The sequence below is a fragment of the Pteronotus mesoamericanus genome, unplaced genomic scaffold, assembly GCF_021234165.1.
Source record: "Pteronotus mesoamericanus isolate MK-2021 breed Mesoamerican mustached bat unplaced genomic scaffold, CSHL_Meso_final scaffold_167, whole genome shotgun sequence".
Taxonomy (NCBI): domain Eukaryota; kingdom Metazoa; phylum Chordata; class Mammalia; order Chiroptera; family Mormoopidae; genus Pteronotus; species Pteronotus mesoamericanus.
Window position 1 is genome coordinate 3,539,508 of NW_026555308.1, and position 25,971 is coordinate 3,565,478.

Sequence of the window (25,971 nt, forward strand, 5' to 3'; positions counted from 1 at the left end):
ACTTTGGATTTCTTAGCAGGCTCAGTTGGGCCTGCCAGCAGAAGCCAGTAGATGGGGGTGGGGGGAATAAAAGGCATTTCAGGCAGTGCCCTCATCTTTTCTGAAATCTAGGGAGGTGAGAGCCTTGCCAAAGTTGACATAGCCAGTTCACACAGGCACAGGGCCCTCGCCTTCTCAGCATTCCCTGCCCTCCTCCCTACCTTCATCCTTTCAGTCATTTCACAGATATGTTTGTTTATCAGATACACACTGGGTGCCTGGCTCTGGGAACACAAGAGTGAATAGGTGAGGACCCTGCCCTCTCAAGAGGCTTGGGAAATACAGTCTTGAGGGACTTACCCGAGGAGGCCATGAATTGTGCCTAGGGTCTTTTTTTATGTTTCAAATTACCCAATGCTTGCTGACTGAGGGGGTCTTGAGATCTGGCCACTGCCTCACTTCCTGATCTCTGTCCCCATATTCTTCCATTTACTTGGTTCTAACCACACTGGCCTTTGAGCTCCTGGATCACAGTCAGCTCTTTGCTGCCTCAGAGTCTTTGTACATGCTGTCCCCCTTGTCTGGAACCTGGCCTACTCTCTCAGAGTTTGCCTCCTGGCTTAAATGTCAACAACTCAGTGATGCCTTCCCTGACTTCCCTATCAATAGTAGGTCTTTGCTATTATTTCGTTTCATCTCAATCCATTCCCCCATAGCACCTACCACATCTTGTATTTATACTTTTTACCCTTTTAAGTGTCTTTTTCCTCACTAGCCTGCATATCTGGCAATCTCACCATTTGATCCCAATTGCCTGGCTCTTTGCCTGTCATATTGTAACTGTGTGATAAATATTTGTTGAATAAATAAAGTGAATCAGTCAAGATGTTGATAGTGGAAATAGTACCAAATCAGAAAGGACCTTTCTACCAGTGGGGCATGCATAAGCACAGAAAATGCACTGCAAGTCTAAAGCTCTTTTAAGAGAAATGTTTAATTAATCAAACATCCAGTCCATGGAAAGGACTCCCTAGCCCAGGATCCATAGGGAGGACATGCTTCTAGGGTTATTTTTCGGCGGAAACATTGAAGTCCTCAGTACTCCCCCTTCCTCCCCACAAAGAAGGAGGCTGGTAAATTGAGTGCAGTGGTGGAATATCTATGTGTGTATATGTGCAAATGTTATGTGATTCAAGAGAAAGAAATTTAAAATAAGGGAAGAAAGATCATGGGGTGGGGGTGTCTTTAGGCCCATCCGGGGGCAAGCGATAGGAAATCTGGCACATTGGAACATTCCTGTCTCTGAGAGATGGCAGGGGAATGTAGGTGGTAAAAGGAGTGGCCTGGCTCAAATTCTGGCTTTACCACTTATATTCTAGGTGACCCGAGTGGGGTACTTCCCCTCTCCCAGCCTTACTGTCTTATGCTATAAATTGGGAATGAAAAATAGAACAGACATTAGAGAATTAAATGAGAATATGTGCAAAGCCCTCAACACAATGCCTAGTACATAGTAGGTACTCAGTAAATAGGAATATTTGTTGTGGAGCAGAGATATTTAATCAAGTTCTCCCAAGACATGGCCTCTTCCTCACAATCATCCAAGTCCTTCACTTCTTTTATTAGTTTTGGCTTCCTAGTCATCTGGCAATAGGAGGTTGAATTCTGGATTCTGGTCTCTAGAAAGGTATAGGACTAATTTTTTAATTACTGATTTTTAGGGAGAGAAACATTGATTTATTGTTTCACTTATCAATGTATATGCATTCATTGGTTGCTTCTTGTATATGCCCTGACAGGAGATAGAACCCACAACCTCAACATGTTGGGAGGATGCTCTAACCCACTGAGCTACCCGTTCAGGGCTGTATAGGATTCATTTTAATGTGGCCTGTGGTGAATTTCTCATTTGAGACTCTTAGCCAGCCACTGCCCTCCTTAGTTACTGTCTTGATACAGCATGCTCTATTTGGGAAGTCACTTTCTTCTAGGAACCCCTGTTTCTCAACTGAAAACTAGGTATAAACACATCCCTGTGTTTCCTGCTGAGTTTTGTGTTAAGTCAAAAGTTAGCAAAGTTTGTTGCAACCGTGAGGCTTTAATCCTGATCTTGTATGTGGCTCGCCTTTTTTTGTGCCTCAGTTCCTTTATCTGTAAAATGGGGAGAGGTCTACTGCCTTTTTGAAGGGGGCTGTAAAATTCTGTCTTCAAAGTGATTGCTTTGGAGGTGGAGCCAGAGAGATCCCTTGAATTCTGGAAAAGGCTAAAAGCAAGCGCATTACTTCCTCTTTGAGCACCTCTCCAGGTAAGCTTGGGTTCCACCCCAGCTCTTATCCGGTGGTAGGTAAGTTTGCCCTCTGCTGGCCAGGGCAGGAGTTAAACCCTGGGAAGTGGGGAGAACCATTTGGCTCAGGGAGATATTTCCGAGAGGAGTAAAATGGAAAGGGGTAAATAGAAGGGTCTATATATGAACAGATTATTAGAGGCTAAAAAGTTACAATTTAGTGCTGTGCCTGAAATGTAGAGGACAGGACAATTTGCGGTGCGGTTGATGTTTCCGCCTCTTGGATTTCAGTTCATTTGGTATGTCCCGGAGCGCTGGTCAACAACTTCAGCGCACCCGGGCGAGGAGCGTCCTGGGAAGTGTAGTTAACAGGCATGCTTTCCGCCCCGTAGCCCGGTGCCCTCAGAGGCGAGGGGACTCCATTTCCCGAGATGCCTCGGATCCGGGGGGTGCCGAGGACCGCCTTGGCGTCGGGCCCCGGGCGAGCCGGGGGTGGGGGCTCGGAAGCTGAGGCTTTTCGGCCGTAGGGAAGCGTCTGTGCGGCCTGGTCGGGGCCATGTCTGCGTGAAGGTGCCGCTGCCGCCGCGCCCGTCCCTGGCCCGACCTTTCTTGCCGCGCACCATGGGCTCCATCCTGAGCCGCCGCATCGCGGGCGTGGAGGATATCGACATTCAGGCGAACTCGGCCTACCGCTACCCTCCGAAGTCCGGTGAGCGGCTGGCCAGGGCGCGGACGGCGAGGCGCGGGCTTGGCGGTGGGCGGGGCGGGAAAGGTGCGCCCACGCGGGGCCCTTCACGCAGGGGCGGGGTGGGGGCTCTTCTGGGTCCCCCGCCCTCCCTGTCGTCTCCCAGTTCCAAGCCCCGCGTCCCCTCGATGCGGACCCTGGGGCTTGTCGGGGCTCCCGGGCTGACCGCCTCGTCCAGGCTGGGTGACCTTGTGTCAGTCACTTCGCCCCTGAGTGCTTCAGCTCCCTGTTTGCACGACGGGGAGATCTTCGGGAAATTTCCTGGGCCCGTAGGGCCGGGATGAGGTTCTGGGCTCAGCGCTGGCGAGGGCTTAGCGCGGTGCCCGGCGCTTCGCTTGTGCTTACAAAGTGATCATTGTCATAAGGATTGACATCACACCATCGCCGGCTTTGGCTTTCTTTGGTGGCTGGGTCTTCAGACACTTTACGTCTCATGTGGACAGAGGCTTAGTTCTCTTGTGACCTCCTGGCGCCTGTGCATGGTGGAAGGAGTAGGACTGGATTCAACGAGATGATTATACTCCATGGGGAAGAGGCTGGTAATCTTGCTGGAGAACAGGAGAATGGTTGGAGGGGGCCTCTGGGTTCTTGGGGGGCGGAGTGTGGGGGGGAGGGGTGTGTGTGTGTGTCTGTGTGTGTGTGTGTGTGTCTGGTGAGACTTGAGCCACCAGAAAGGAAGTGACTTTCCCAAGGGCTCAGAGCTGGATGAAAGCACAGCTGGAACCCAGAGCCCGACTCCTAGACGAATTGTTCCCACTGTTCTGTTGCCTCTAATGATTGTGGCCTGACCCAGAACTTTAGCTCCAGTTCCTAATCTTCTCTATCTCTTTATCTGATATTTGCCAAGGAAGGGAGAGAAGAAAGGATGGGGAGTTTGGACATCATGGGGACTTTCTGATTGGGTCCTCTATTCCTGGCTTCTGAAGCACCTTATCCGATGTGCCTTCTAGGCCTGCGGGCATCCACCAGGCCTGGTTTCTTGTGAGTGTGCTTCAGAACCACCTGCTTCCACCAGTGAGGAAGCTTGTGAAACATGCAGTTCCCAGCCCTGTCAGACCTGCTGGGGGCTTAGGAGCCTGCATTGAATTCCCATTCCCTAAGTGAGTCTGATGTCCACTCAGGTTTAAGAACTGCTCTGACCTGATTATGGAAGGTGAAAGACGTGGAGTTTCTGGGGCTACTGGAAGTAAAGGGGTGGGGATGGATTTAGGGCAGTTGAACCGGGATGCAGTCAAAACTAGGCAAACGATACTGTTGCCTACCAGTCAGGGAGATCTCTGTGCCTGCTTGTGTCCCAGGCACAAGGGCAGGGCCGGGCAGGCAGGGGCACCACTGCCTGGTATGGGGAATCCTCTAGAGGCTCTGGAGGCTGACTTCTCCAGATCTGATGGAGCAGTTGTTTGAAGTCATCCTTTTCCACCACTGATGTTCTTTCAGCCTGTCTTTAGCTGAATGACCTTAGGCAAGTTGCTCAGCCCCCGGGTCAGTTTTCTCTCCTGTAAAATGGGCAGAACTCAGAACAGTGCCTGGGACCTAAGAAGTCCTTAAAGTATTCGCTCTATAATGGCTTAAGAAGGAAATCAGGCGACTGTCTCAGACTCTAATAGCAGTTAGCAGTGGGATGGCAGAGATATCAAAGCATTTAACGTGGCACCTTGTATCATCTGGAACCAGAGCAGACTTGATGTCCCTTCACTTGGACCTTTGGACAAAACAAATGCAAGGCATTTACAGAACCATTTTTGGGTTCTGGGTGGCAGAACTTCCTAATAATTCAGGACACTGTTTCCCACTGAGCCTGGACTTGGTTTCAGAATCTGCCAATGAACACCCCAGTCAGCCACAACTAGTAGTTTGGGGCCGGCACCCAGGTGAATGCCTTGGGCCACCTTTGTTTTGCTGCCAGTGACAGCATAGTTTTGGGGCTGTCCAGTCCAAAGGCTGTCCTTTTTGCTTTCTTGTCCTTTGCTTAGGGAGGGTCAGTTGGAGGCAGAAGGGACTTTAGTGGTACAGGGGGATTTGAGACGATTTTAGCGGGTGCCCCTATTGAACCTTTGAGTTGTTTTTATGAAAAAGTTACTATCTTTTCGAGTCTCTGCTGAGTCTCTGCTGATTTAGTTGATTATATTGAGGAGAAAGAATTCTTGGGTGCTAATATTTTTTATTTTTATTTTTGTTTTTTAAAAAACATTTTGTTTATTTATTTTTAGAAAGGGGGAAGGAGGTGAGAAAGAGAGGAAGAGAAACATCCATTGGTTGCCTCTTGAATGCCTCCAACTGGGGACCTGACCTGCAACGTAGGCATGTGCCCTGACTGGGAATCAGACTGGTGACCTTTCAGTTTGCAGGACTCTGCTCAATCCACTGAGCCACATCAGTCAAGGGTTATTTTGTTTTTTTAATTGCTTTTTAGAGAGAGAGAGGGAGATCAATTTGTTGTTCTGCTTATTTATGTGATCATTGGTTGATTTCTTGTATATGCCTGACAAGGAACTGAACCCACAACCTTGTCATATCGAGATGATGCTCTAACCAACTGAGCTACCTACCAGGATGGGTGTTAATATTTTTAAATGTCTCTAACACTGTCCAATTTTTTACCCAACCTTATTTACTTAATATTTATTAAAGATTTTATTTATTTACTTCTAGAGAGATGGAATGGAAGGAGAAAGAGAGGGACAGAAACATCCATGTGTAAGAGATATGTTGATTGGTTGCCCCTCACAGGCCCCCAACCTGGCGCACAATCCAGGCATGTGCCCCAACCAGGAACCAAGCTGGTGCCCTTTGAGTTCACAGGCTGGCACTCAGTCCACGGAGCCACAGCAGCCAGACCTACTCAGCTTTATTAAGATATGATTGACATATAACGTCGTGTAACTTTAAGGTATACAGTGTGATGATTTGCAATATGTATATGTTGGGAAATGATTACCACAAGTTAACACCTTCATCACCTCAGTTACTTTTTTTGTGTGTGTGTGTGGTAAGATCTTTTAATATCTCCTGCCTAATGTTTTTTTTCTGGGACTTTCAACATGTGTTGCAACTGTACTTTGCTTTTATTTAATAACATTTACTTGTTTTCATTGTATTTATCCTGCTTTTAAGAACTTTACTGAGGTGTAATTAGAACTCATCTGCTGTAAATATAAGATTAGGTGACTTTTAGTGAACTTGTAGAATTGTATAACCATCGCTACAATCAGTTTTAGACGTTTACATGACCCCGCCCCAGAGTTTCCTTGTGCCTCTTTGCAGTTTGTCCCTACTCCCACTCCATCGCTAATCTGCTTTCTATCTAAAGTTTGCCGTTTTTGGACATTTGATGTAAATGGAATCATACAACATGTAGTCTTTTTTGTGTCTGGCTTTGTCCATGTTGTAGTATGTGTGTACTTTATTATATAGATGTAGTATTTTTTATCTGTTCACCAATTAATGAACATTTGGATTGTTTCTACTTTTTTACTATTAATGAATAATGCGGCTGTAAACATTTGTGAACAGTTGTGTGGCCCTGTTCATTTCTCTTGGGTAGATGCCTAGGAGTGGGGCAGGGGGGTCATGGGATATCTCTATGTTTAACCTTTTGAGGAACTGCCAGAGTTTTCCATAGTATCTGCTCCATTTTACATTTATTCCCACCAGTTCTGTGTGAGGGTTCCAACTTCTCCATGTCCTTGTCAACATCTGTTATTGTCTGTCTTTTTAATTATAGTCATCCTAGTGACATCTCATTGTGGTTTTGATTTGCATTTCTCTGATGACTGATGGTGTTGAGCATATTTGTATGTGCTTAATGGCTATTTGTATAGCCTCCGTGTGTGTGTGTGTGTGTGTGTGTGTGTGAGAGAGAGAGAGAGAGAGAGAGAGAGAGAGAGAGAGAAATATCCGTTTTAGTCTTTTTTTTCTTCAGTTTTTTAAAATTGGATTGTCTTCTTATTGAGTTGTAGGAGTTCTTTATTCTGGATACAATGATAGATTTCCTTTATCAGCTCTGTGATTTGCAGATATTTTTTCCCAGTCTGTGGCTTGTCTTTTTATTTTCGTAATGGTGTCTTTTGAGGAGCAAAAGTTTTAAATCTAGGTGAAGTTCATTTTTTTTTTTTTTTTACCATGCAGTGAAACCTTTGTTAACACTTTGAACAGGTTCAGCTATTACTGAAACTGGTAATTTCTAAACTTAAACTGGGACAGATGGCTAGAATGCAGAGTAGTGGCCACCACTGGGCACTATGAATGCAAAACTGAAGACTTAACAGTCACCCCTTAAACAGAGGATCGGGTACAGGGTAGATAGACTCTTTCTGGATAAGTCAGAAAGGGTGCAGCCATCTTCCAGCTGCATGACTACAAAGATGAGCCTCTGCTGGTCAGGGTCGGGAGGCGGGGGGTGGTTCAGGGGTGGATGCCTTCCTTATCTTGGATCTTGGCCTTCACATTCTCTGTGGTGTCACTGGGCTCCACCTCCAAGGAGATGGTTTTGCCAGGCTTCATGGAGATTTGCATTTTGACCTGCTAGCGAATGCGGAAAAATCCAGTCAAGTCCTTGTCATTGAGTCACTTCAGCGACAACATACCACTGCCTAACAAAGCCAGTTGCTTCTTGAGTTTCAATTTTTAAGTTTTTTTAATGATTCGTGTTTTGGGAGTTATACCTAAGAGAGTTTTGCCTAGCCCAAGGTCACAAAGATCTTACTTTTTTCCCCCTAGAAGTTCAGTATTTTCAGTTCCTACATTTAGGTCGCTGATCCATTTGTACTTAAATTTTTCATATGTGGATGAGGTAAAGATCTATGCCATTTATTTGCATATGATTATTCAGTTATTTCAGCATTTTTTGTTGAAAGAAATATTCCCATTTTGTTGAAATTCTTTTCCCACCAAATTGCCTTTGCACCTTTGTCAAAAATCAGTTGACCATGAAAGTGAGAATTTATTTTTGCACTTCTTTGCTTCATCAGCCAGCTGGTTCCCTGCCAAGGGTCAAAGCAGATGTTAGAACACCACATTCAAGCACTGAAAGAGAAGGCTGTGTCTGCCATGCGGCAGAGAGCCTGGAGTGCAGTAGATGCAAACACGGAGTGCCTGGTTGTGGGTGGCTGCTGCCACAGTTGTTCCTCCTACTGCAGTTGTTAACTGTTAATTGTGTATCAGAGCATACCTGCTGCTCTGTCCTGGTGTTTAAGGCAAGTCATGTTGGGAAGATCACCCCAGAGAAATGTCAGAAGGAGAAGCAATCAGCCCTGTGACCCACCAGCCTGTGGTGAGGAGGCTATGTCCCGGATCTAAACCTTTTGTACATAATCATGAATGTGCACTTTCAGAGCATTTCACCTTCATTATCTTATTGGAGCTTTGCCATGTCCTTGTGATACCAGACGTTTGTCCTCTTTGGCAGAGGAACTAGAAATCCCATTGGGCCCTTTGACTCACAGCACCTGGGTCTGGCGCACAACGGGCATTTAATAAATGCTTGTGCAAATTTTTTATTGCAGAACGTGACCCCCATCTCCCTAGTGCACAAGCTGCTCAAACTGAGCTGTGTCTCATCCCATGGGGTGTCAGGCGGTGGCCAAGGACCTTTGGTTCTGCTGCCACATGATGGAGGGATCCAAGGTGAATCTAAGGAGACTTGTGGTATGTGCTTCTGTGTTGAGGGCAGTCTAGAAACGTCTGTTTGACCACGCTCCATGTTGGTGTTGATTTACTCTTTGCAGAACAGGGCCTTGCCAACTCTGATTTATTTGGTGCCTGAAGGAGGAACCGAGGCAGGTATTCTAGATGTGGGAGGATGCTCCATGTCACCAAGGGTGTCTTTTGTCACTGGCGGCATTCTGGTTCTGTGAGCCGTTGCTATCCAGAGGAAGTGAGCTTGTGCCCCAAGACCAATGCATTGGTGGCAGGGGGATGGGGATGGGAAGGGGCTCCACTTGCACACAGAGTTTTATCTCCCCGCTCAGACACTTGCACCGTCATTGCTGGCATCAGGACATTCGCCTTCCCCAAGTGTCACCTGTGCCATTCACATACGAACTAGTTCTATGTCCCTGCTTGTTTCACCTTCATTTTGAGATTATTGTTGTATTCCTGAAGCTTCAGTTGTTATATTTCAAGTAAAAACAAAACCAAACAGTAGCAACAAAAAGCTTATAAGTTGGCCATGGGGGATAGGCATCTTAGAACCGACTTTCCTGAAGAAGCAGCAGAGGGTGGCTTGGGTTTAGAAACCTGCCATGGGCACTCGCGCCCTGTGGCCCCCGGGCTGAGATTTGTCAGGTCTTGATGTTGGAGTGTTGCCTACCCTTGGGGTTTTGAGAAGACCCAGGAGCCTTGCGTGTTTGTCTCTGAGGTACCTTATTCTACTCAGGTCCATGCATGTATCTGGAGGCCTTTCATAGGTTCTCTGGAAACTGTTGAGAAATCGTCATTTCTGATTCAAATAACGGCTCTATGTCAGCTCTTGCCAGCTTTTCCCTCCCTCGGCTTTGTTGAACTTTCACATCAACTCTTTCACGTCACTCTGCTGTGTTTCATGCTGAAAGAGAACAAAATCTTTCTTGGCCCATTGAAATTGCGCTTTGCAAAGGCCCTCACAGCCTGGCAGCTGAAGAAAGCCTGAGTTGGGTTGGTCTGGCCAGATGGCCAAGGATCCTTTAATCCCATGCCACGAAAGCGGCTGCTCTCATTTCATAGTCGGCTGTGGTGCTAAGGGCCTGGCTGCCGAGGATAAAAGGAGGTGGGGGTAGGATTGGGGGGGGGGGGGGGTGTGGGTGTGTGTGTGTGTGTTCTCACAGTTGTGGCCTTTTACTGGGGGTGGGATGGGGGGGTGTGTGTGTGTGTGTGTGTGTGTTCCTCACAGTTGTGGCCGTTTACTGTTTGTGTGTGTGTGTGTGTTTTCTTCCTCACAGTTTTGGCCTTTTACTGTTTGTGTGTGTGTGTGTTCCTCACAGTTGTGGCTGTTTACTGTTTGTGTGTGTGTGTGTGTTTTCTTCCTCACAGTTGTGGCCTTTTACTGTGTGTGTGTGTGTGTGTGTGTGTGTGTGTGTGTTTTCTTCCTCACAGTTGTGGCCTTTTACTATTTTTACAAAACAGCCTCCCACAAGCATGGCTGGGTATAGTGGGAGCAGTGCTGGATTCCAAGTTCTGGGCCATTAGTTTGCTTTTGGACCCCAGTCTCCCCAGCTCATCAGCTTAACCTCTGGTTCCCCAGGCCTCTTTCAGTTTTAACTCTGCAAGTGCACATGGGCCGGCAGAGTGGGACCTGGCCCTGAAGTTTCTATTGGGCCCAGAAGTTTCCTGGAGAATGTCCTGCACTTCCTGGCTGACTCTGGCAGGTGGTGACCACTACCACTTCCTCACCTTTCAAACCCGGTGCTGCCCAAGCCAGACATTCAAATGGGACCATGCTCCATTTGGCATTTCCCATGTACTTTTTTTTTTTTTTTTTAAGATTTTATTTATTTTTAGAGATGGGAAAGAAGGGAGAAAGAGAGGAAGAGAAACATTTATGTGTGGTTGGTTGCCTCTCGCCGCCGGCCCCCGCCCCCTGCACTGGGGACGTGGCCTGCAACCCAGGCATGTGCCCTACACTGGAAATCGAACCGGGGACCCCTTGGTTCACAGGCCAGCACCCAGTCCACTGAGCCACACCAGCCACGCCTCCCGTATGTGTTTCTCTAGGGGACATGCAGTCATCCAGCCTCACATTTCTGTGTTGTCCTGTAAAATGAAGGATGGGTGGTATCATATACATTACTCCTGCAGTAAATCATAAGCATACATCTTAACAAATGACCACGAAGTGAATGTGTTAAAGAAATAGAACAATAGCAATCCCCAAAGCCCTCTGGTGTCCTTTCACAACCTCCTTCCTCCCTGGGAAATCTCCTGACCTCACTGGAGGTGGAGGTGAGTTTCACCTATTTTTGAACTTGTTATAAACAGAAGTAGACACTCTTTCCCTCCACATTTGATGATGAGAGGCCTTGGCAGATGGTTCATGGGAAAATAGCTGGTTTCCTTTCTTTGCTACATGATCTTCCAGTTCATGCCCCTGTGTTCATCCATTCATGTTGAGGGGTGCTGGGGAATTCCTGCTGCCGTGGACCCTCTTGTGACTGGCTTTGGTGCCCATGAGTCTGATTTCTTTGGGTCCATTTTTTCCCCCAGGTTTGTTAATTGTGGTAAAATACACATAACAATTACTATCTTAACCATTTTAAGTGCGCAGCTCAGTGGTATTATATACAGTTACGTTGTTGTGCAGCCATCGTCACCTTCATCCCCATGACTCATTTCATCTTGTGAAACTGAAACTCTGTCCCCATTAAACACTAACTCCTTGTTCCCTTCTCCCTAGCCCCTGGCAACCACCACTGTCTTTTCTGACTCTGATTTTTGACTGCTCTAAGTTAGTTGCCAGCCTCTTTTGAGTTCATTTGCATACCCGGGAGTGGGTGCTGGGGCCCTCTGGTGCATGTGTGTGGAATCAGCAGGTTTTACAGTTCAGTTCTGTGGAGTGATTGAACTCCATGGGCTGAGCATCCAAGTTCTGTTGGCTCTGCAGTCTCATCAACATTCGTTAGTATCAAGGGGGTGTTTATTTGTTGATTTGCTTTTTAATTTTAGCCAGAGATTATCTCATTGTAGTTGTAATTTACTTTTCCCTGATGACCAATGAGGTTGGGTACTTTTGTGTGTGTAAATTGCCATTCATCTTGCTTCCTTCTTTTGTGAGGGGCCTGGTGAAATTGTCTGCATATTTTTTATATTGGATTTTCTCTTTTTTTCCTCTGTGATTTGAAGGAGTTCTTTCCTGTGTGCTTTTTACTACATTTCAAATTCTTTGGAAATTGGCTGTTGCTATGGTGATTATGGAAGTTAGCTTAGGGAAGAAATGGAGTACATTGGAAGGGTGGTGGGAGGTGTCCTTTGGAACCCAAGGGTGGGTAATCAAGGAGTGGAAACATGGAACCAAAGAGCCTCTTCTGCTCTGGCCTCAGCATCATGCCTCTGTGACAGTCATAAAGCCTGCTGCTGCCTACCGGGGGCCCTCAAAAACCAAGTCCTGTGGTCCCTGGTCCAGTTCCACAGTTGAGAGAGTCTGGTTATTGGTCGGGTGCAGTCAGGTATCCACCTTGGCCAACCATCTGTGTTAAGGGTGAGCAAGCCATGTACTCTGGTGGTAGCTGGGACCTACCCCTGTGGGTGGCAGAGGCTGTTTCCAGAAAAGGGGTATAAGCTGGGAAGGATCGCTTCTCCCCTCAAAAAAGGGGCTACAACAAATTATGGGACTCAGAGAGCCAGAATCTGCTTAGTGCTTCCTTCTTGGGGGCTGAGAGCTTTTAAAATCATTCGCCTGTATTAAGTAGGCTTTCACACTGGAGAGAGGCTGGGAAGCAAATACTTACCATGTGTCTTTTCCATTGTGCAGGGCTCCCTTTACCCTTAGGGCGTCCCTGCAGCCAGTGTGCTTAACTGAGGCCTCCCATGTTACAGATGGGGACACTGAGATCCAGGGAGGTTATGGGCGCCCAGTCACTGGCCTGGATATGGCAAACAGTGAAATGCTATTCTGTGCACAAGTGTGACATCCGTGAGTAGGAGATCAGAGGTGGATGTCATCCCCTTGGAGTCGGCCTCTTCTCTCTGTTGGGAACAGGCTCACAGGCTGTGGGGCTGTTGGCTTCCCACCTGGCAGGGGATATCCTTGTGGGACTAAAGATGCTTTCCTGAGATCTGTAGTCTCTGGGGACCCTGACATTCTGATGGCTGGTGGTCATGCGCAGCTGGGACTCAGCAGCAGCAGATTTCATGGATTCAGGAAGCTGGAACCGGAAACACCTGTCCTGTTAGAGCATGAGAACATTTTTCAGCCAATGGAATCAATGAGCTATTCCTAGCCTTTACAGTTGCTTTTATGCCTTTCCTGCTTCCCCTCCATTGGAGTGGGAATGATTGGGCAACTGAGTGAAATCCATGCTGCCAGTGTCCCAGGTTTCAGGGCCAGTTTTGTTTCTTAGGAGGGGGGAGTGGAATATGTCATATTTAATGTCATGGTACACCTGGCAGGGATAATTGGACATAAAATTAAAAAATATATATTTGGTCTTCATCCGTTTCTGGTACAGAGCTTCTAAAACCCATAAAATTTCCTAAATGGTGAATGATAAAAGTGAACTGGGTGTTTTTGATATTTATAGCCCCTTTCCATCACATCTGAGTTTATGTCAATGAGATGATTTTTAGAGAGCACCTGACAGTTGGAGTTGGTTGCCAGGGAAGCCAATTATGTGTGAGGGCTGGAGGTTGAGATAATAACCAAGGGCCAATGATTTAATCAGTCATGCCTATGCAATGAAGTTTCCGTAAAAACCCAAAAGGGGAGGGTTTGGAGAGCCTCTAGGATGGTGAGCACACTGAGGTGCTTGGGGGTGGCACACGGAGAGAGAGCATGGAAGCTTGCATTCCTTTCTCATAGCTTGCCCTGGGTAGCTCTTTCATCTGGCTGCTCCTGGGTCGTGTCCTTTTTATAATAAACTGATAATCTGGTAGGTGTACTGTTTCCTGAGGTCTGTGAGCCTCTCTAGCACGTTAACAAACCTGAGGGGGAGGTCATGGGAACCTCTGGTCTTTAGAGGATTCGTCATAAGCATAGGTGACAACCTGAACTTGTGATTGACATCTGAAGGCTGGGCAGTTGTTTGGGACTTAACCTGTGGGATCTGACACTATTGCAGGTACACAGTGGCAGAACTGAGCTAAATGTGTAGGCTACCCAATCAGCATCTGCTGAAAATTGGAGAATTGTTTGGTGGTGTTGAAAAAACACTCTCTGGATTTGTGTAGTTGAGAATATGGGTTCTTGGGTCAATAGGTTTTCAGTGAGGATGCCACCTCTCACTGGTGTATGGCTTGAGCTAGTTATTGGACCTCTCTGTGCCTGTTTGTTTTTGTTTTTTTTTTAAAGATTTTATTTATCTACTTTCAGAGAGAGAGGAAGAGAGTGAGAAAGGGAGGAAGAGATGCATCAGTGTGTGAGAGATATCGGTTGCTTCTCACCGTGCCCCCAACCAGGGACCTGGCCTGCAACCCAGGCATGTGCCCTGACTGGGGATTGAACTGGTGACCTTTCAGTTCACAGGCCAGTGCTCAATCCACAGAGCCACACCAGCCAGAGCTGTGCCTGTTTTCCTGACTGTCAAATAGTAATAACAGTATGAATCACCTTCTTTTCTTTTTTAAGATTTTATTTTTAAAGATGGGAAGGGAGGGAGAATGAGAGGGAGAGAAGCATTGATCAGTTGCCTCTCACATGCTCCCAACTAGGGACCTGGCCCACAACCCAGGCATGTGCCTTGACCCAGGAATCAAACTGGTGACCTCTCGCTTGATGACACTCAACCCACTGAGCCACACCAGTCAGGACTGGTCCCACCTTCTTTTATTTGCCTTGTTGAGCTCCTGCTGTGTGCAGGCTGTGGTGAAGGCCACTGGGGATATGGAGCAGTGAACAAACACGTATGATCCCCGGTCTTGGAAGGAGGAGGACAGAGTGTGAACCAAGCAACAAATAAGGAAAAACAGGATTTGCTGGCAAGTTGCAGATGGTCTGAACTGAGGTTATGGGAGATGTCAGCTTGGAGTTGAAAGGTAGGAACAGCCTGTTGGGCCAGAGGGACCAAGGTGGGCAGTGCAGAGCAGAATCACTAGTTTGCAGAGTCGTGAGTGGGTGCCCGGTGCTTAGGTGAAGGCTCGGTGACGTTTGCTATTGAGAATTTTTTTAGTACCAGGCTGCAGTATCAGGAGTGTGAGGGCGGAGAGTGTGTTACCTAGAACCTTGATGGGAAGGACACCAAGTCAGGCACTTGGAGCCCGTGTTCCTCAAGCAGGTGGCCCTCAGGAATCATGAGGACACAGGCATCCCCGAGACATATAGCCCTGCTCCACAGGTTGGGGTGAGATGAGGGTCCCTTCCATCAGAGCTCCATCCTCAAGACCTAATCACCCCCAAGGCTCCACCTCCAAATACCATCACTTTGGATGTTAGGTTTCAACATGTGAGTTGGAGGGTGGGGCGCACAAACATTCTGTCTGTAACAGGGTCCCAAACTCTGGTCTCTTGATAAAGTTGGATTTTAAAAAAATATCTATGTCTCAAAGAAGGATTCAAGCAATGCAGATGTTTTTGGGGAAAATACAGAAGTCTCATTTTTCCCAGCTCTCTCCCCACTTCCTTGAAGGTTCCTGCTGGCAGTTTGGTATGGATCCTTCAAGACCCTTCATGTAGTGGAATCCATCTGTGTTCTTGCTGACCTGTGCTTGGCCTTTTCACTCTGATTCCCTCGAGGTCTTTGCACATCCTGGTGCTTCCCTCAGCAGGGTCAGGTCATTTAGGTAATTTGGAATGCTTTCATTTTTCTGTAGTGATGGTCATCACACACATGTGTACTACACACACATTTGGAAGGGGAACGGATGAAAGGCAAACCTGGAAGTCTTCTTGGCTTGCCCTCTGGCCTGAAGGGACAGCACTTGCCCACCTCCACCAGCCATTACTGAGACGGCCACTAACTGGTGGCCTTGTGGCTTTGATTTTCTTCATCTCTAGATGATGAAATGTGTGTCCTTCTGCACCTAGTGTCTAAAGGAAAATGGGGCCGGTGTGTCAGAATGCTGGTAGCCTTCTGGGAAGGCACTCTTAGTCTTTATTTTGGTGGTGGTTTACCTCTTTGTCCTCCAGGTCACCTGGATCCCAGTAAGTAGGGCAGAGTCAGAATCCCTGGGGCAGAGAAGAGGTGAACCATCTGAGCTCCAGTGCCCCTCAACTGGTGACAGGAAGGAGGGAGAGGGGCATGAATTTGTTTTAGTTGTCATGTTTGCGGATGGCTCCGTTGAGGCTTTGAGGCCTCCGCGTCCTGGAAGAGGCTCATTGCTGGGCTGAAATCATGGCCTCTGGCAGGCCCTCCAAATGTGGCCACAGAAGGATTTTCTGATCTAGGAAGCCTTCACATGTGGCTTATTGTACATGAACAGCCACCCTTTGTGACCAGAGATGACACCACTGATCATTGAGTGCCATTGCCATCCTCGTGCTGAGGGAGGGGAAGCACCCAGTGTGGGGCTGAGACACATGATGAGCTTGCAGTCAGCAGGTTTGAGCCCAGCTTTACTGTCACCAGCTTGGTGACTTCTGAGCGCAGTCTCCCACATGGAAAGTGGGGACAGGATCTGTCCCACCATGATGAGTTCTGTGGGAAAATGAGGCTAAGACATTGCCTTGGGGGCATGGAGGAAGAGCTGGTGGTGTGGTAGCTTCTGTTCTCATTTTCACCTTTGTGTCTACCTTCTGTTTCTTTCCTCAGTTGCCTTTTCTTTTTTTCCTTTCTCCCTCTTCATAGCTCTGCTACTCTTTTTGGTTCAAAAGTGTGCACACACACTGACACACAATATGCATACAGCACACATACCATATACACATAAAAACAGACATGCGTCCATAAGCACAAGTGTACCTGTACACACACATATATACACTATGCCCAATATACTTAGACACATGCACACACTTACACATACATGCATGCACACTTGGGAGCTGCTATCAGTTCCATTTGATGTGCACATTTTTCTTCTAAAATTACTTCTTAAAAAATGTGAGCAATTAAAAAACATAGAAAAGTATAGAGGGTAACATAGCAAACACCCTCCATTCAGAATTCACAGTTAACATTTTCCATATTGTTTCCTTCTTTCATACTTCTCCTGCCCCTTCTTGGACCCAGGCACTTCCTTCCTGTGTCTGGTTCATCTTCTCTGTGTGTAGGTGTTCCACGTCTGAGCTGTGGGGCTGCTTTATGTGGTGTGTGCAGAACTCCTCCGTGTGAGTCATGTTTGCTTTGTGGTCCCATCATTGCCATAGTGACTTATCTCGTCATTGTCCGTTTCCTTATTGAGGAATCTGTAGGGTGGTTGCAACTTTTTATGCTTGAAAGTCTTTTATCGATCACCATATTGTATGTCTCTGCAACCAAAATATGTACATAAATTAAAAGGAGAATTTTAAAAGAATTTTTCCTTGGGTTTGAGTGGGCATTACAAATACTCAATTGATGAAAACACAAATATTAGAGTTTTTATAAATAGCAAACATAAACACTAAAAAGCATTGGACATGTATCTCTTAATTAGATGGGTTACTTCCCCAGCCCACCCCCTGACCCCCGCCCCGTGAATTCCTCTAGTCACAGTTGATTATAACCTGCTGCTGGAATGAGACAGGTCAGTGCCAGTTCTAGTTCTGTTTTTCATTTTAAGTTGAGAAACCTTGTTCACATAAATCAGTAAATGGGAATGAACAGGGGTTTGACAGAGCAATAGCTTCTAATTCCAAGTTATTTGCCGACAAATACAAAGATCACATACAGATCTAATACCCCCAAAATTGTTGATTTTCAAGGTGACAACTTGATCAAGTCCCTCCAGTTCCTTATAACAGCTTTACTGAGATAAAATTCATACACTGTTGAAGTCGCCCTTTTAAAGTGTACAATTCAGTGATTTCTCTAGAACATGTTTCGTTTTATGATATTATAGTCACTGTTGTAACACACATCCTTGTCCTGTGTCTTCAATCTTTAAAAAAAAAAATCTTTTCCTGTTTTAAAGTAATACAGCTTAATTGTAAAAATGTATAAAATAGAGTTTAAAAAAGTTATACTTGTCCATTGCCTCTTAGTCCAGAGGTTTTATTTTGTAGCATTTATACTTTCAAAGTTATTAAAACTTAAAACTGCACTAAGCTATGAGAGCCGCCTGTGCATCAGGTCATGAAAAGTACTCCGGAAAAGAATAAAGCAGAGAAGGGGAATGGGGGAGATTGGTCAGCAAGCAAGGTGACAGAGTGGAGGTTGTAAATTTAAAAAGGAATGATCAGAAAGGCCTTGCTGAGAAGGAGAGCTGAGAGGAGGGGTCAAGGCAGAACTCTTGGGGAAGAACTTCATAAGCAGATGAAACAGCAAGGGCAAGAACCCTAGGGTATGAATGAGGTTGGCAAGTCTGCATTGTATAGGGCCTTGTGGTCCATGGGGAGGAGTTTAAAACTTACTATAGTGTAATTAAGAGGTCACCAGAAGTTTTTGAGCAGTAGAATGTAGGAAATAGACTTTGGGGGTAGGTGAGAGTGTAGAGACTGGTGGAGTGGATTACAGTAATCGAGGCAGGAGATGCTGGTAGCTTTGACCGGGGTGGTGGCCGTAGAACCATGTTAGAATCAGGAGCCCAGAGAGGAAAAAGGTGAGGAGCCCATTGTGTTAGTTATTCCTTACTGAGTAACAAATTAAAAATTTAGCTGTTTATAACATTAAATGCTTATTATCTCATAGTTTCTGTGGGTCTGGAATTTGGGAGTGACTTAGCTGGTGGTTTTGGCTCAGGGCCTCCCATTAGGTTGCAGTTCAGCTGTGTGCTGGGCGGCGGGATCTGCTTCCCATGTGGCTTTCTCATGGGGCTGCAAGTTGTTGCTGGCTGGTAGCTGGAGGTCTTGGTTCCTTGCCAAGTGGACTTCTCCATGGGGCTGGTTGAATGTCCTTACAATATGGAGGCTGGCTTCCCCCAGAGCCTGGGGAGTCCCACTTCATCTTTTCCACAGTGTCTTGCTGGTTACACTTGTCAATCCTATTCAGTGTAGGAAGAGTCTACCCAGGAGGCAAGAACCATGGAGGCCTTCTTAGAGGAGGTCTGCCTCATCCATTTTTCGCCTGTGGAGGGGAAACGCTGGGAACTAGTGGGACATAACATGGTTGGACCTTGAAGGTCCCAGGATAAAACATGGGAATGAGGTTGGAGCAGGAGATTCAGGACCAGGGACCCGACTCCCACCTGTAAGGCCTTGCAGGGACAGCCTGGCTTCCATACTTGATTCTGCCTTTTCCTGGGGACTCTCTTGGGCGGTGAAGTCAGATATGAATGAAATAATGGCTCAGACATGGAGCTTGGATTTGGGCTGGGGGGAGCCAACTTAGTCCTGGTCAGGGGATGTATATAGTCTGCTAGAGCTGTCATAAGCACCACAAACTGGGTGCCTTAAAACAACAGACTTTATTCTTACAGTTATGGATGCCAGAAGTCCAATACCAAGCAGTTAACAGGGTCAGTTCCTTATGAAGGCTCTTCGGAGGATCCTTCCTTTGTTATTCCAGATTCTGGTGGCTCTGGGCGTTTCTTGGCTTGTAACCACATCACTGCAATCTCTTCTCTGCCTCTGTCTTCACACTTCCTCCTTCTGTGTGTGTCTCTGTGTCCAGATCTCCCTCTTTCTCTTAAGAAGACTGGTAACTAGATTTAGGGCCCACCCCACTGTAGTCTGACCTTCTCTTGTTTACATTTTTAAAGACCCTATTTTTGAATAAGGTCACATGCACATTTATCACGGATTAGGACCGGAACATGTCCGTGTGGGAAACACAGCTCAGCCTGCTAGAGAGGGAAGCAGTGTTGGAGTTGGGTGCTAGATGAGCCCCTGAGCAGGGAGGAGAGGTCCTGGAGAGGGAAGGGTGTTGGGGCAGGTACAGCGGCGCAGCCTGTTGGATGGAAGTGCTGTGGCCTGGAGTGGAAGTGGAAGTGGGAGGCACGGCCCATGATGGCTTCTCTCTGAATGGAGCTTTTCTCAGGGTTGAGCCTCTTCATCTATCTGATGCTCCCATTAGATTGTGGTAAGCCTTAATCTACAGCTGTGTTATTTGTTTTTTTTGTTTGTTTGTTTTGTTTGTTTTTATAACCAGGAAACTACTTTGCTTCACACTTTTTCATGGGAGGTGAGAAATTTGACACTCCCCACCCTGAAGGTTACCTCTTTGGAGAAAACATGGATCTGAACTTCCTGGGCAATCGCCCAGTCCAGGTGGGTCTTGCAGGGCTGGGGTGTGGGCAGTGGGGGCAAGACCTTGGCCTTCAGACATCTGTGTTCCAGCTGCAAGGACAGGTGGTCACTGAGTTACCCCAAACTGGGCAGAGCTGCCAGCTGGATGTGTGCACATGACATGTGCATGTGGTGTGTCCTGGTGATGCCCCCTTAGAGGTGGGGGGACCATGGGTGGGTCACTGGGGACAGAGCACCTACTATTGAACTGGGTGCATCCATGCTCTGGGGTTACAGAAGGTTATGGTTTTGATCCCAGGCCTCTTGGAGACTTTCTTTGAAAAGAAAAAAAAGAACATCCATGTTCCATGGAACAGTGGACAAGAGATAGGATCCAAAGGAGAAATGCAAATGGCTGGTGAATATTTTTACAAGTTTACCTTTAACAGTCACCAGAGAAGCACATGTTCACTCATTGCATCCCATTTGTTCAATGTACATTTGGCACTTACTGTGTTCCTGGGTCCCTTCCAGGGGACAGAGGACAGATCCTGTCCATTGTCTAACAGGGCATGCAGGCAATAAAGAAGGGAACAATTGACAAATGGAGACTAGAAAGAGAGAGAGGGACAGGAGAAGGCTCTTTAGGGGGCACGCTGAGTGGGAATTTGGTCCCCAGTGTGAGCAAGGGGCCAGGCAGGAAGCCCCCTCTCTCAGGGGACACTGGACCCCACCCCTGAGGCTGTTGAGTCCTGGAGTCTCCCTGGCCTAGTGTGGGGAGGGGTCCTCTGGACTGGGGAGGGTTCTCCAGGCTGTTTCAGCCATAGAGCAGCTGGTTGACATGGAATCTTGATCCTAATGGATGAGAGGCTAGGGACTAGGGCCCAGAGTGCTGGCCTCCACCACCCTCCCAGGTCCATGAGAATGAGGACAGAACCTTGCCTTCCATGTCTCTGAAGCCTCAGCTTTGACGCAGGGCTGGCTCATACAAGCCTCTTATAAATCTGTTTTTTTCTTTGGTTCTTTAACGTTAACTTCAAGACCACCATAGATTCACCTGCAGTTTTAAGAAATAATACAGAGAGATCCCACACGCCCTTTACCCAGTTTTTCCTGGTGATGGTGTTTTATAAAACTCCAGTGTGCTCTCACAAGCAGGAAACTGACATTGATGCATCCACATTTTCCAGATGCTGTCAGTTTTACAGCACTTGTGTGTGTGTGCATACGCGTGTGCATATGCCCCTTCCCGTATCCTTACTGACCGCTGACCTTGAGTGGAAAGTCTGCCTTGTTCAGGGCAGTGGTGGGACATCAAGACTACCTCTAGGAACGAGGCCTGAGAGCCCCAACCTTAATTGCTCCCTCCAGATCTCTCAGGCCAGGTCACATTCACTGAGAGTCCTTCCTGGGATAGAGGGACCATGGCCACCTGACCAGAATCCTTCAGGGTGTTCTGGTCCTGGCTCTCCCGTGTGCTGGCCATGTTGCCTGCAGTTTACTTTGATGTGAATGAGAATAATGTCATCCAGTGGTTGTCAGGAGGGCCCTGGAGCACCTGGGGGGTGCTTGGATTATCCCTGTTTTCTGTCCTCTGTCATGCTGGGGAGTCATCTAGGATTGCTTTGGGTTTTTTCCTCCTAGTTTCCCTATGTCACCCCCGCCCCCCATGAGCCGGTGAAGACGCTGAGGAGCCTGGTGAACATCCGAAAAGACTCACTCCGGCTCGTGAGGTAACCTTTGACCCCACCACATTCTTTAAACTAGGGGCTCTCAATTGGTGACTGTACCCTAGTCATGTTGGGCTGTGTCTGGAGACATTTTTGGTTTTCACAGCTGGAGGGGGTGGCGTTCCTGGTATCTAGAGGCAGAGACCAGGGAGGTTGCTAAATACCCGACAGTGCACAGGCAGGACGCCCCCCACAACCAAGAATGATACAGGTCTGACTGTCAAGGTTAAGAAACCACTTTAAACCCTGAAAGACCTGAGGCTTCTGGGGCTGTCTCTAAACCAAGAGAATTTGTCTCTTTTTCTATGGTTTGGAGACAAGGGAAGGAGAACCCTGCATTCTTGAGTCTTATTGTCCAAAATAAGGTGGGGCCTCTACTTTTCTAGAAAGGTGGGATGCAGCCAGGCAACCAACTCAGGGGCCCCTTAGGGTAAGGTGGACATGCTCTTGCAGGTCCCCTGACCTACTGCCTGTTCCTCTGGCTCCCTGGCAGGTACAAAGATGGTGCCGACAGTCCTACTGAGGACAATGAGAAGCCCCGTGTCCTCTACAGCCTGGAGTTCACCTTTGATGCTGATGCTCGGGTGGCCATCACCATTTACTGCCAGGCGGTGGAAGAATTTCTAAATGGGATGGCTGTGTGAGTCCCTGTGGTGCCTGATAGGCCCAAGGTGGCAGGGCAGGGCCCCAGTAGCTCTGCATCTGTCTGAATTGTATATTTGAACTTTCAGAGGTTTTATTTGAAATAAGGGTCATTTGGGCCCCAAAAGTATGAAATCTGCAACTCCTGCACAACTACAGAAGTGCAGGCCTTCCTCCAATCTGTGGGGCCAGACCCAGATGGGATGGGCAGAACTGTGCCCATCTCTGTCCTGTGGGAGAAAACCACTTGGGGGCCAGATGTGATCTGAGGATGGAGCAGTGGTTGCGAGCTCAGGCTTTGAGTCTTTTTGCACGCAAGCAACCTGCAGTGCCAGTTTCTCAGGCCAGATGTGCTAAGGCCCTGGAGAGTATCCTTCGTCTTAGAGACAGGGGGACAGAAGCCCAAGGGACAGCAGGTGTGGGGTGAGGTGGACGAGGGAGGGCAAGAGTTGTGTGTTGGATTCCTGAATGGGGAGATGGCCGAGTTGATTAGAATTGAAAATGTGTGTACTCTTTGACCCAGCTCTTGCTTTTCTGGGAATTCATTTTGGGGATATACTTGCATGTGTGGCTAGGAGGTATGCAGAAGAGGGTCCTGGAAGCATTATTTGGAAAAACAAAGATACTGGAGACCACCTAGTATCCACCAGTAGAGGCCTGATTGAGTCAGAGTGAAACCGCAGTGGAACCAGTGCAGTGTTCAGGGGACACGACCTCTCTATGTGTGGTGGCGATGGGGCAGCTCGAGTGCATGAGTAATAAAGGAGCAGAGTGTAGGTGGGCTGCTGTTGGAATATTAAAGAAGAGACACTTGCGCATACAGGTGTAAATATGCCTTAATTCTCCCAGGAGTGATACTTGGGTTGTGGATGAGCTGAGAAGCAGCAGGTGGCTGGGAGCAAACACAAGGTTGCAGGGATGGTGGGGGAGGGTACTTGGTACTGTGTACATTTTTGTACCATGTTTGCCCAGAAAAGTCAACAAACCGTAATAAAAAGCCGTATCTGTAAAGGTAACCAAGTTATCAGGTAGGTGTGGATTCTGGAAGACTCATACAACCAGGCCGGACCTGGGCAGAGCTGGTGGTGAGCAGAACGAGGCCTTGGAGGTCCTCGGGGTGCGAGGGCCCCGTGGCCACATAGGCTAGCTTTCTGCCTTATCAGAGAGGGGTTGGGACATTGAGGGTGGGACCTGTAAGTCAGGTTTCTGCTAGGCCCTCCAAAAGACCAGTGCCCGCCAGCCCCTGCCTCTGTGGTCCTGTGATGTTGGGGATCACCCTGAGGATGGGATACAGCAGAGTATTTGCTCCTGGCAGAGTCTCACCATCCTTTCTCTTGGCTGCCCCTTCAGGTACAGCCCCAAAAGCCCTGCCCTACAGTCGGAGACCGTCCACTATAAGAGGGGAGTAAGCCAGCAGTTCTCCCTGCCTTCCTTCAAGATCGACTTCTCAGAGTGGAAGGACGATGAGGTAACTTCCTGGCTCGACCCCCCTGCCCCTGGCCCCTTGCCTGAATTTCCTCTTCTTTGTGGAGGGCAAGCACAGTGGGGTCTGTTTGCTCAGATCCCGCACATGGTTGATAAGCTATAGGTGTGACTGTTGACCAAGGTGTGCGCACTCATTTTATCGTGTGCTGCACTGTGGAGTGTGGTTCGGTCCAAGTGCTGGCTGGACTGGATGACTGAGGTGAGATGGTGGCCGCAGACGCTTTGGTACCCAGCTTTGGGGCAGGTACAGCCTTGGGACCATGAGGCTGCAGCATGGCAGGATCCCTTCCACCTAGTGGTTCCATAGCTAGGGACAGTAATTTAGGATGTAAAGGGTGTTTATTGCAACTCTGTCTGTAATAGTAAAAATTGGAAACAACCTACATGTCCGTCACTGATGTTACGGGAACTACCCATATATATAATGTGGGCACCCTATTTCACATCTATAATGGGATGCCATGCAGTTTTAAAGCTCATGAAAGACATCATTGTGTACTGTACATCATTGTTCTACTGATGTGGAAAGCCCCTTCTGGGCTTGGAGAAGAGCAAGTTGCAAGCAAATGCAGTGTAATCTCATGTATATGGCAACCACAGAAATGCACAAAACCCATTTCCACAGGTATAATGTATGTGCATATAATCCTTGAGGAAAAACCAGAAAAGATTCTTATCAAGCTGAAGACAGTGGTTATATCTGCAGAGGGTTGCGGTATAAGGAAGAAAGTTATATAATACATACACTATACATGTATAGTCGACCCTCTATCTGTGGGTTCTGCATTCATGGACTCAACACACATGAAAAATATTTTTTATTTTATTTTTTAAATTATGTTTTATTGATTATGCTATTACAGTTGTCCCAATTTTGAAAAGTATTTTTTAAAAAACGCTATGTTGCTCATGTGTACTATGTAGTTAGGCCTATGATGGGAAGTATGTGTCTGAACATGTACAGACTTTATTTTCTTGTTACTATTCCCTAAACAATACAGAATAATAACTATTTATATGGCACTTACATTGTATTAGCTACTGTAAATAATCTTGAGATGATTAAAAGTATATGGGAGGCCGTGTGTAGGTATATGCAAGTACTACTCTATTTTATGTAAGGGGCTTGAACATCGAAGGATTTTAGTGTCTGTGGAGGGCCCTGGACTCAGTCCCCCCACAGATACTGAGAAATACACTGTACAGTGTATCAATACTATATATACTTCTGAATTATTTTGTTTCATTTTTTTACCAGTTTATTAAGGTATAATTTAGATATTATAAAACTTGTCCATTGTTCAATTCAGTGACTTTAGTAAATCTAAATCACAGCCATCACCAATCCAGTTTTAGAATGTAGTTTCCATCCGTCTTAGAGGATCCCTTGTGCCCATTTAACTCCTGTTCCTATCCCGTAATCCCTGGCAAACACTCGTCTACTTCCTGTCTCTTTGGATTTGCCTATTCTGGACATTTCATGTAAACAGAATCACATACCATTTGGCCTTTTATATCTGGCTTATTTCACTCAATGTCCTATCTTCTTTTGGCTACTAGCTATTATGAATAATGGTGCTGTTTTGTATGCAAGTTTTTGTTTGAATGCATGTTTTCATTTTTCTTGGCTACAGTTTGCTTTGTAATTTAATAAAAAAAATTTTTCATAGTGTTTTTTAAAGAGTAGTTTTAGGTTCACAGCAAAATTAAAAGATAAGGTATAGAGATTCCCCTGCCTGCCCCAACACATGTATAATTTTTATATTTTTATTGAATCATCTTGTGGACATCTTTCTAAGGCGGTACTTATAGACCTCCTTGCAGCTGGGGTGATTTCTTTGCTAGTTTTCCCTGCCAGTGCCCTTGCAGGATTCCATTTATTTCAGTCAAAGCCATGTTCTTTCTTCCTCTTCCCTATGTGTTTTCCATATTTCCTGGTGTCCATCCAGCCTGGGGCTTGCAAAGACTCTGTCCAGTAGGCTTCTCTGTGCTGGAAGGGCCCACGGGTGCCAGGGTGTGAGGCCCCCACCAGGGCCATGTAGGGCAAGGCCAAAGTGTGAGCCAGGAGGCCTGTCAATCACGCAGGCTGGCGTCAGCTATCTGGCTCTTTCTCCTGACCTACGGGGCTGCTTTCGCCTAAGAAAGTTTCTCTTGTTGCAGTAAAAGTAAATTGTCTCCCTCAGCCTCTCTGGGTTCGGGAGAAGCTTCTGTCCTTTCCAAGCATGCTTAGCTCTGGGGC

The 25,971-nt window shown here is 47.0% G+C and overlaps 1 protein-coding gene across 4 annotated transcripts in view; it reads left to right on the forward strand.

Moving 5' to 3' along the window:
- The window catches only part of MGRN1 (mahogunin ring finger 1), a 51,868-nt gene that overhangs the window by 2,476 nt on the left and 23,421 nt on the right, over positions 1–25,971 (forward strand). For 3 of the 4 annotated variants that reach the window (XR_008530493.1, XM_054589535.1, XM_054589537.1), the window contains exons 1-5: positions 2,753–2,972; positions 19,799–19,917; positions 21,520–21,608; positions 22,099–22,245; positions 23,598–23,715. Coding sequence is in view for 3 of the 4 variants with exons in the window: in XM_054589535.1 (XP_054445510.1) it covers positions 2,885–2,972; positions 19,799–19,917; positions 21,520–21,608; positions 22,099–22,245; positions 23,598–23,715 (561 nt within the window). In the remaining variant the exon portion in view is untranslated. Of the gene's footprint in view, positions 1–2,752; positions 2,973–19,798; positions 19,918–21,519; positions 21,609–22,098; positions 22,246–23,597; positions 23,716–25,971 lie in introns of those variants that run through there. The other variant, XM_054589538.1, reaches the window with a different exon arrangement.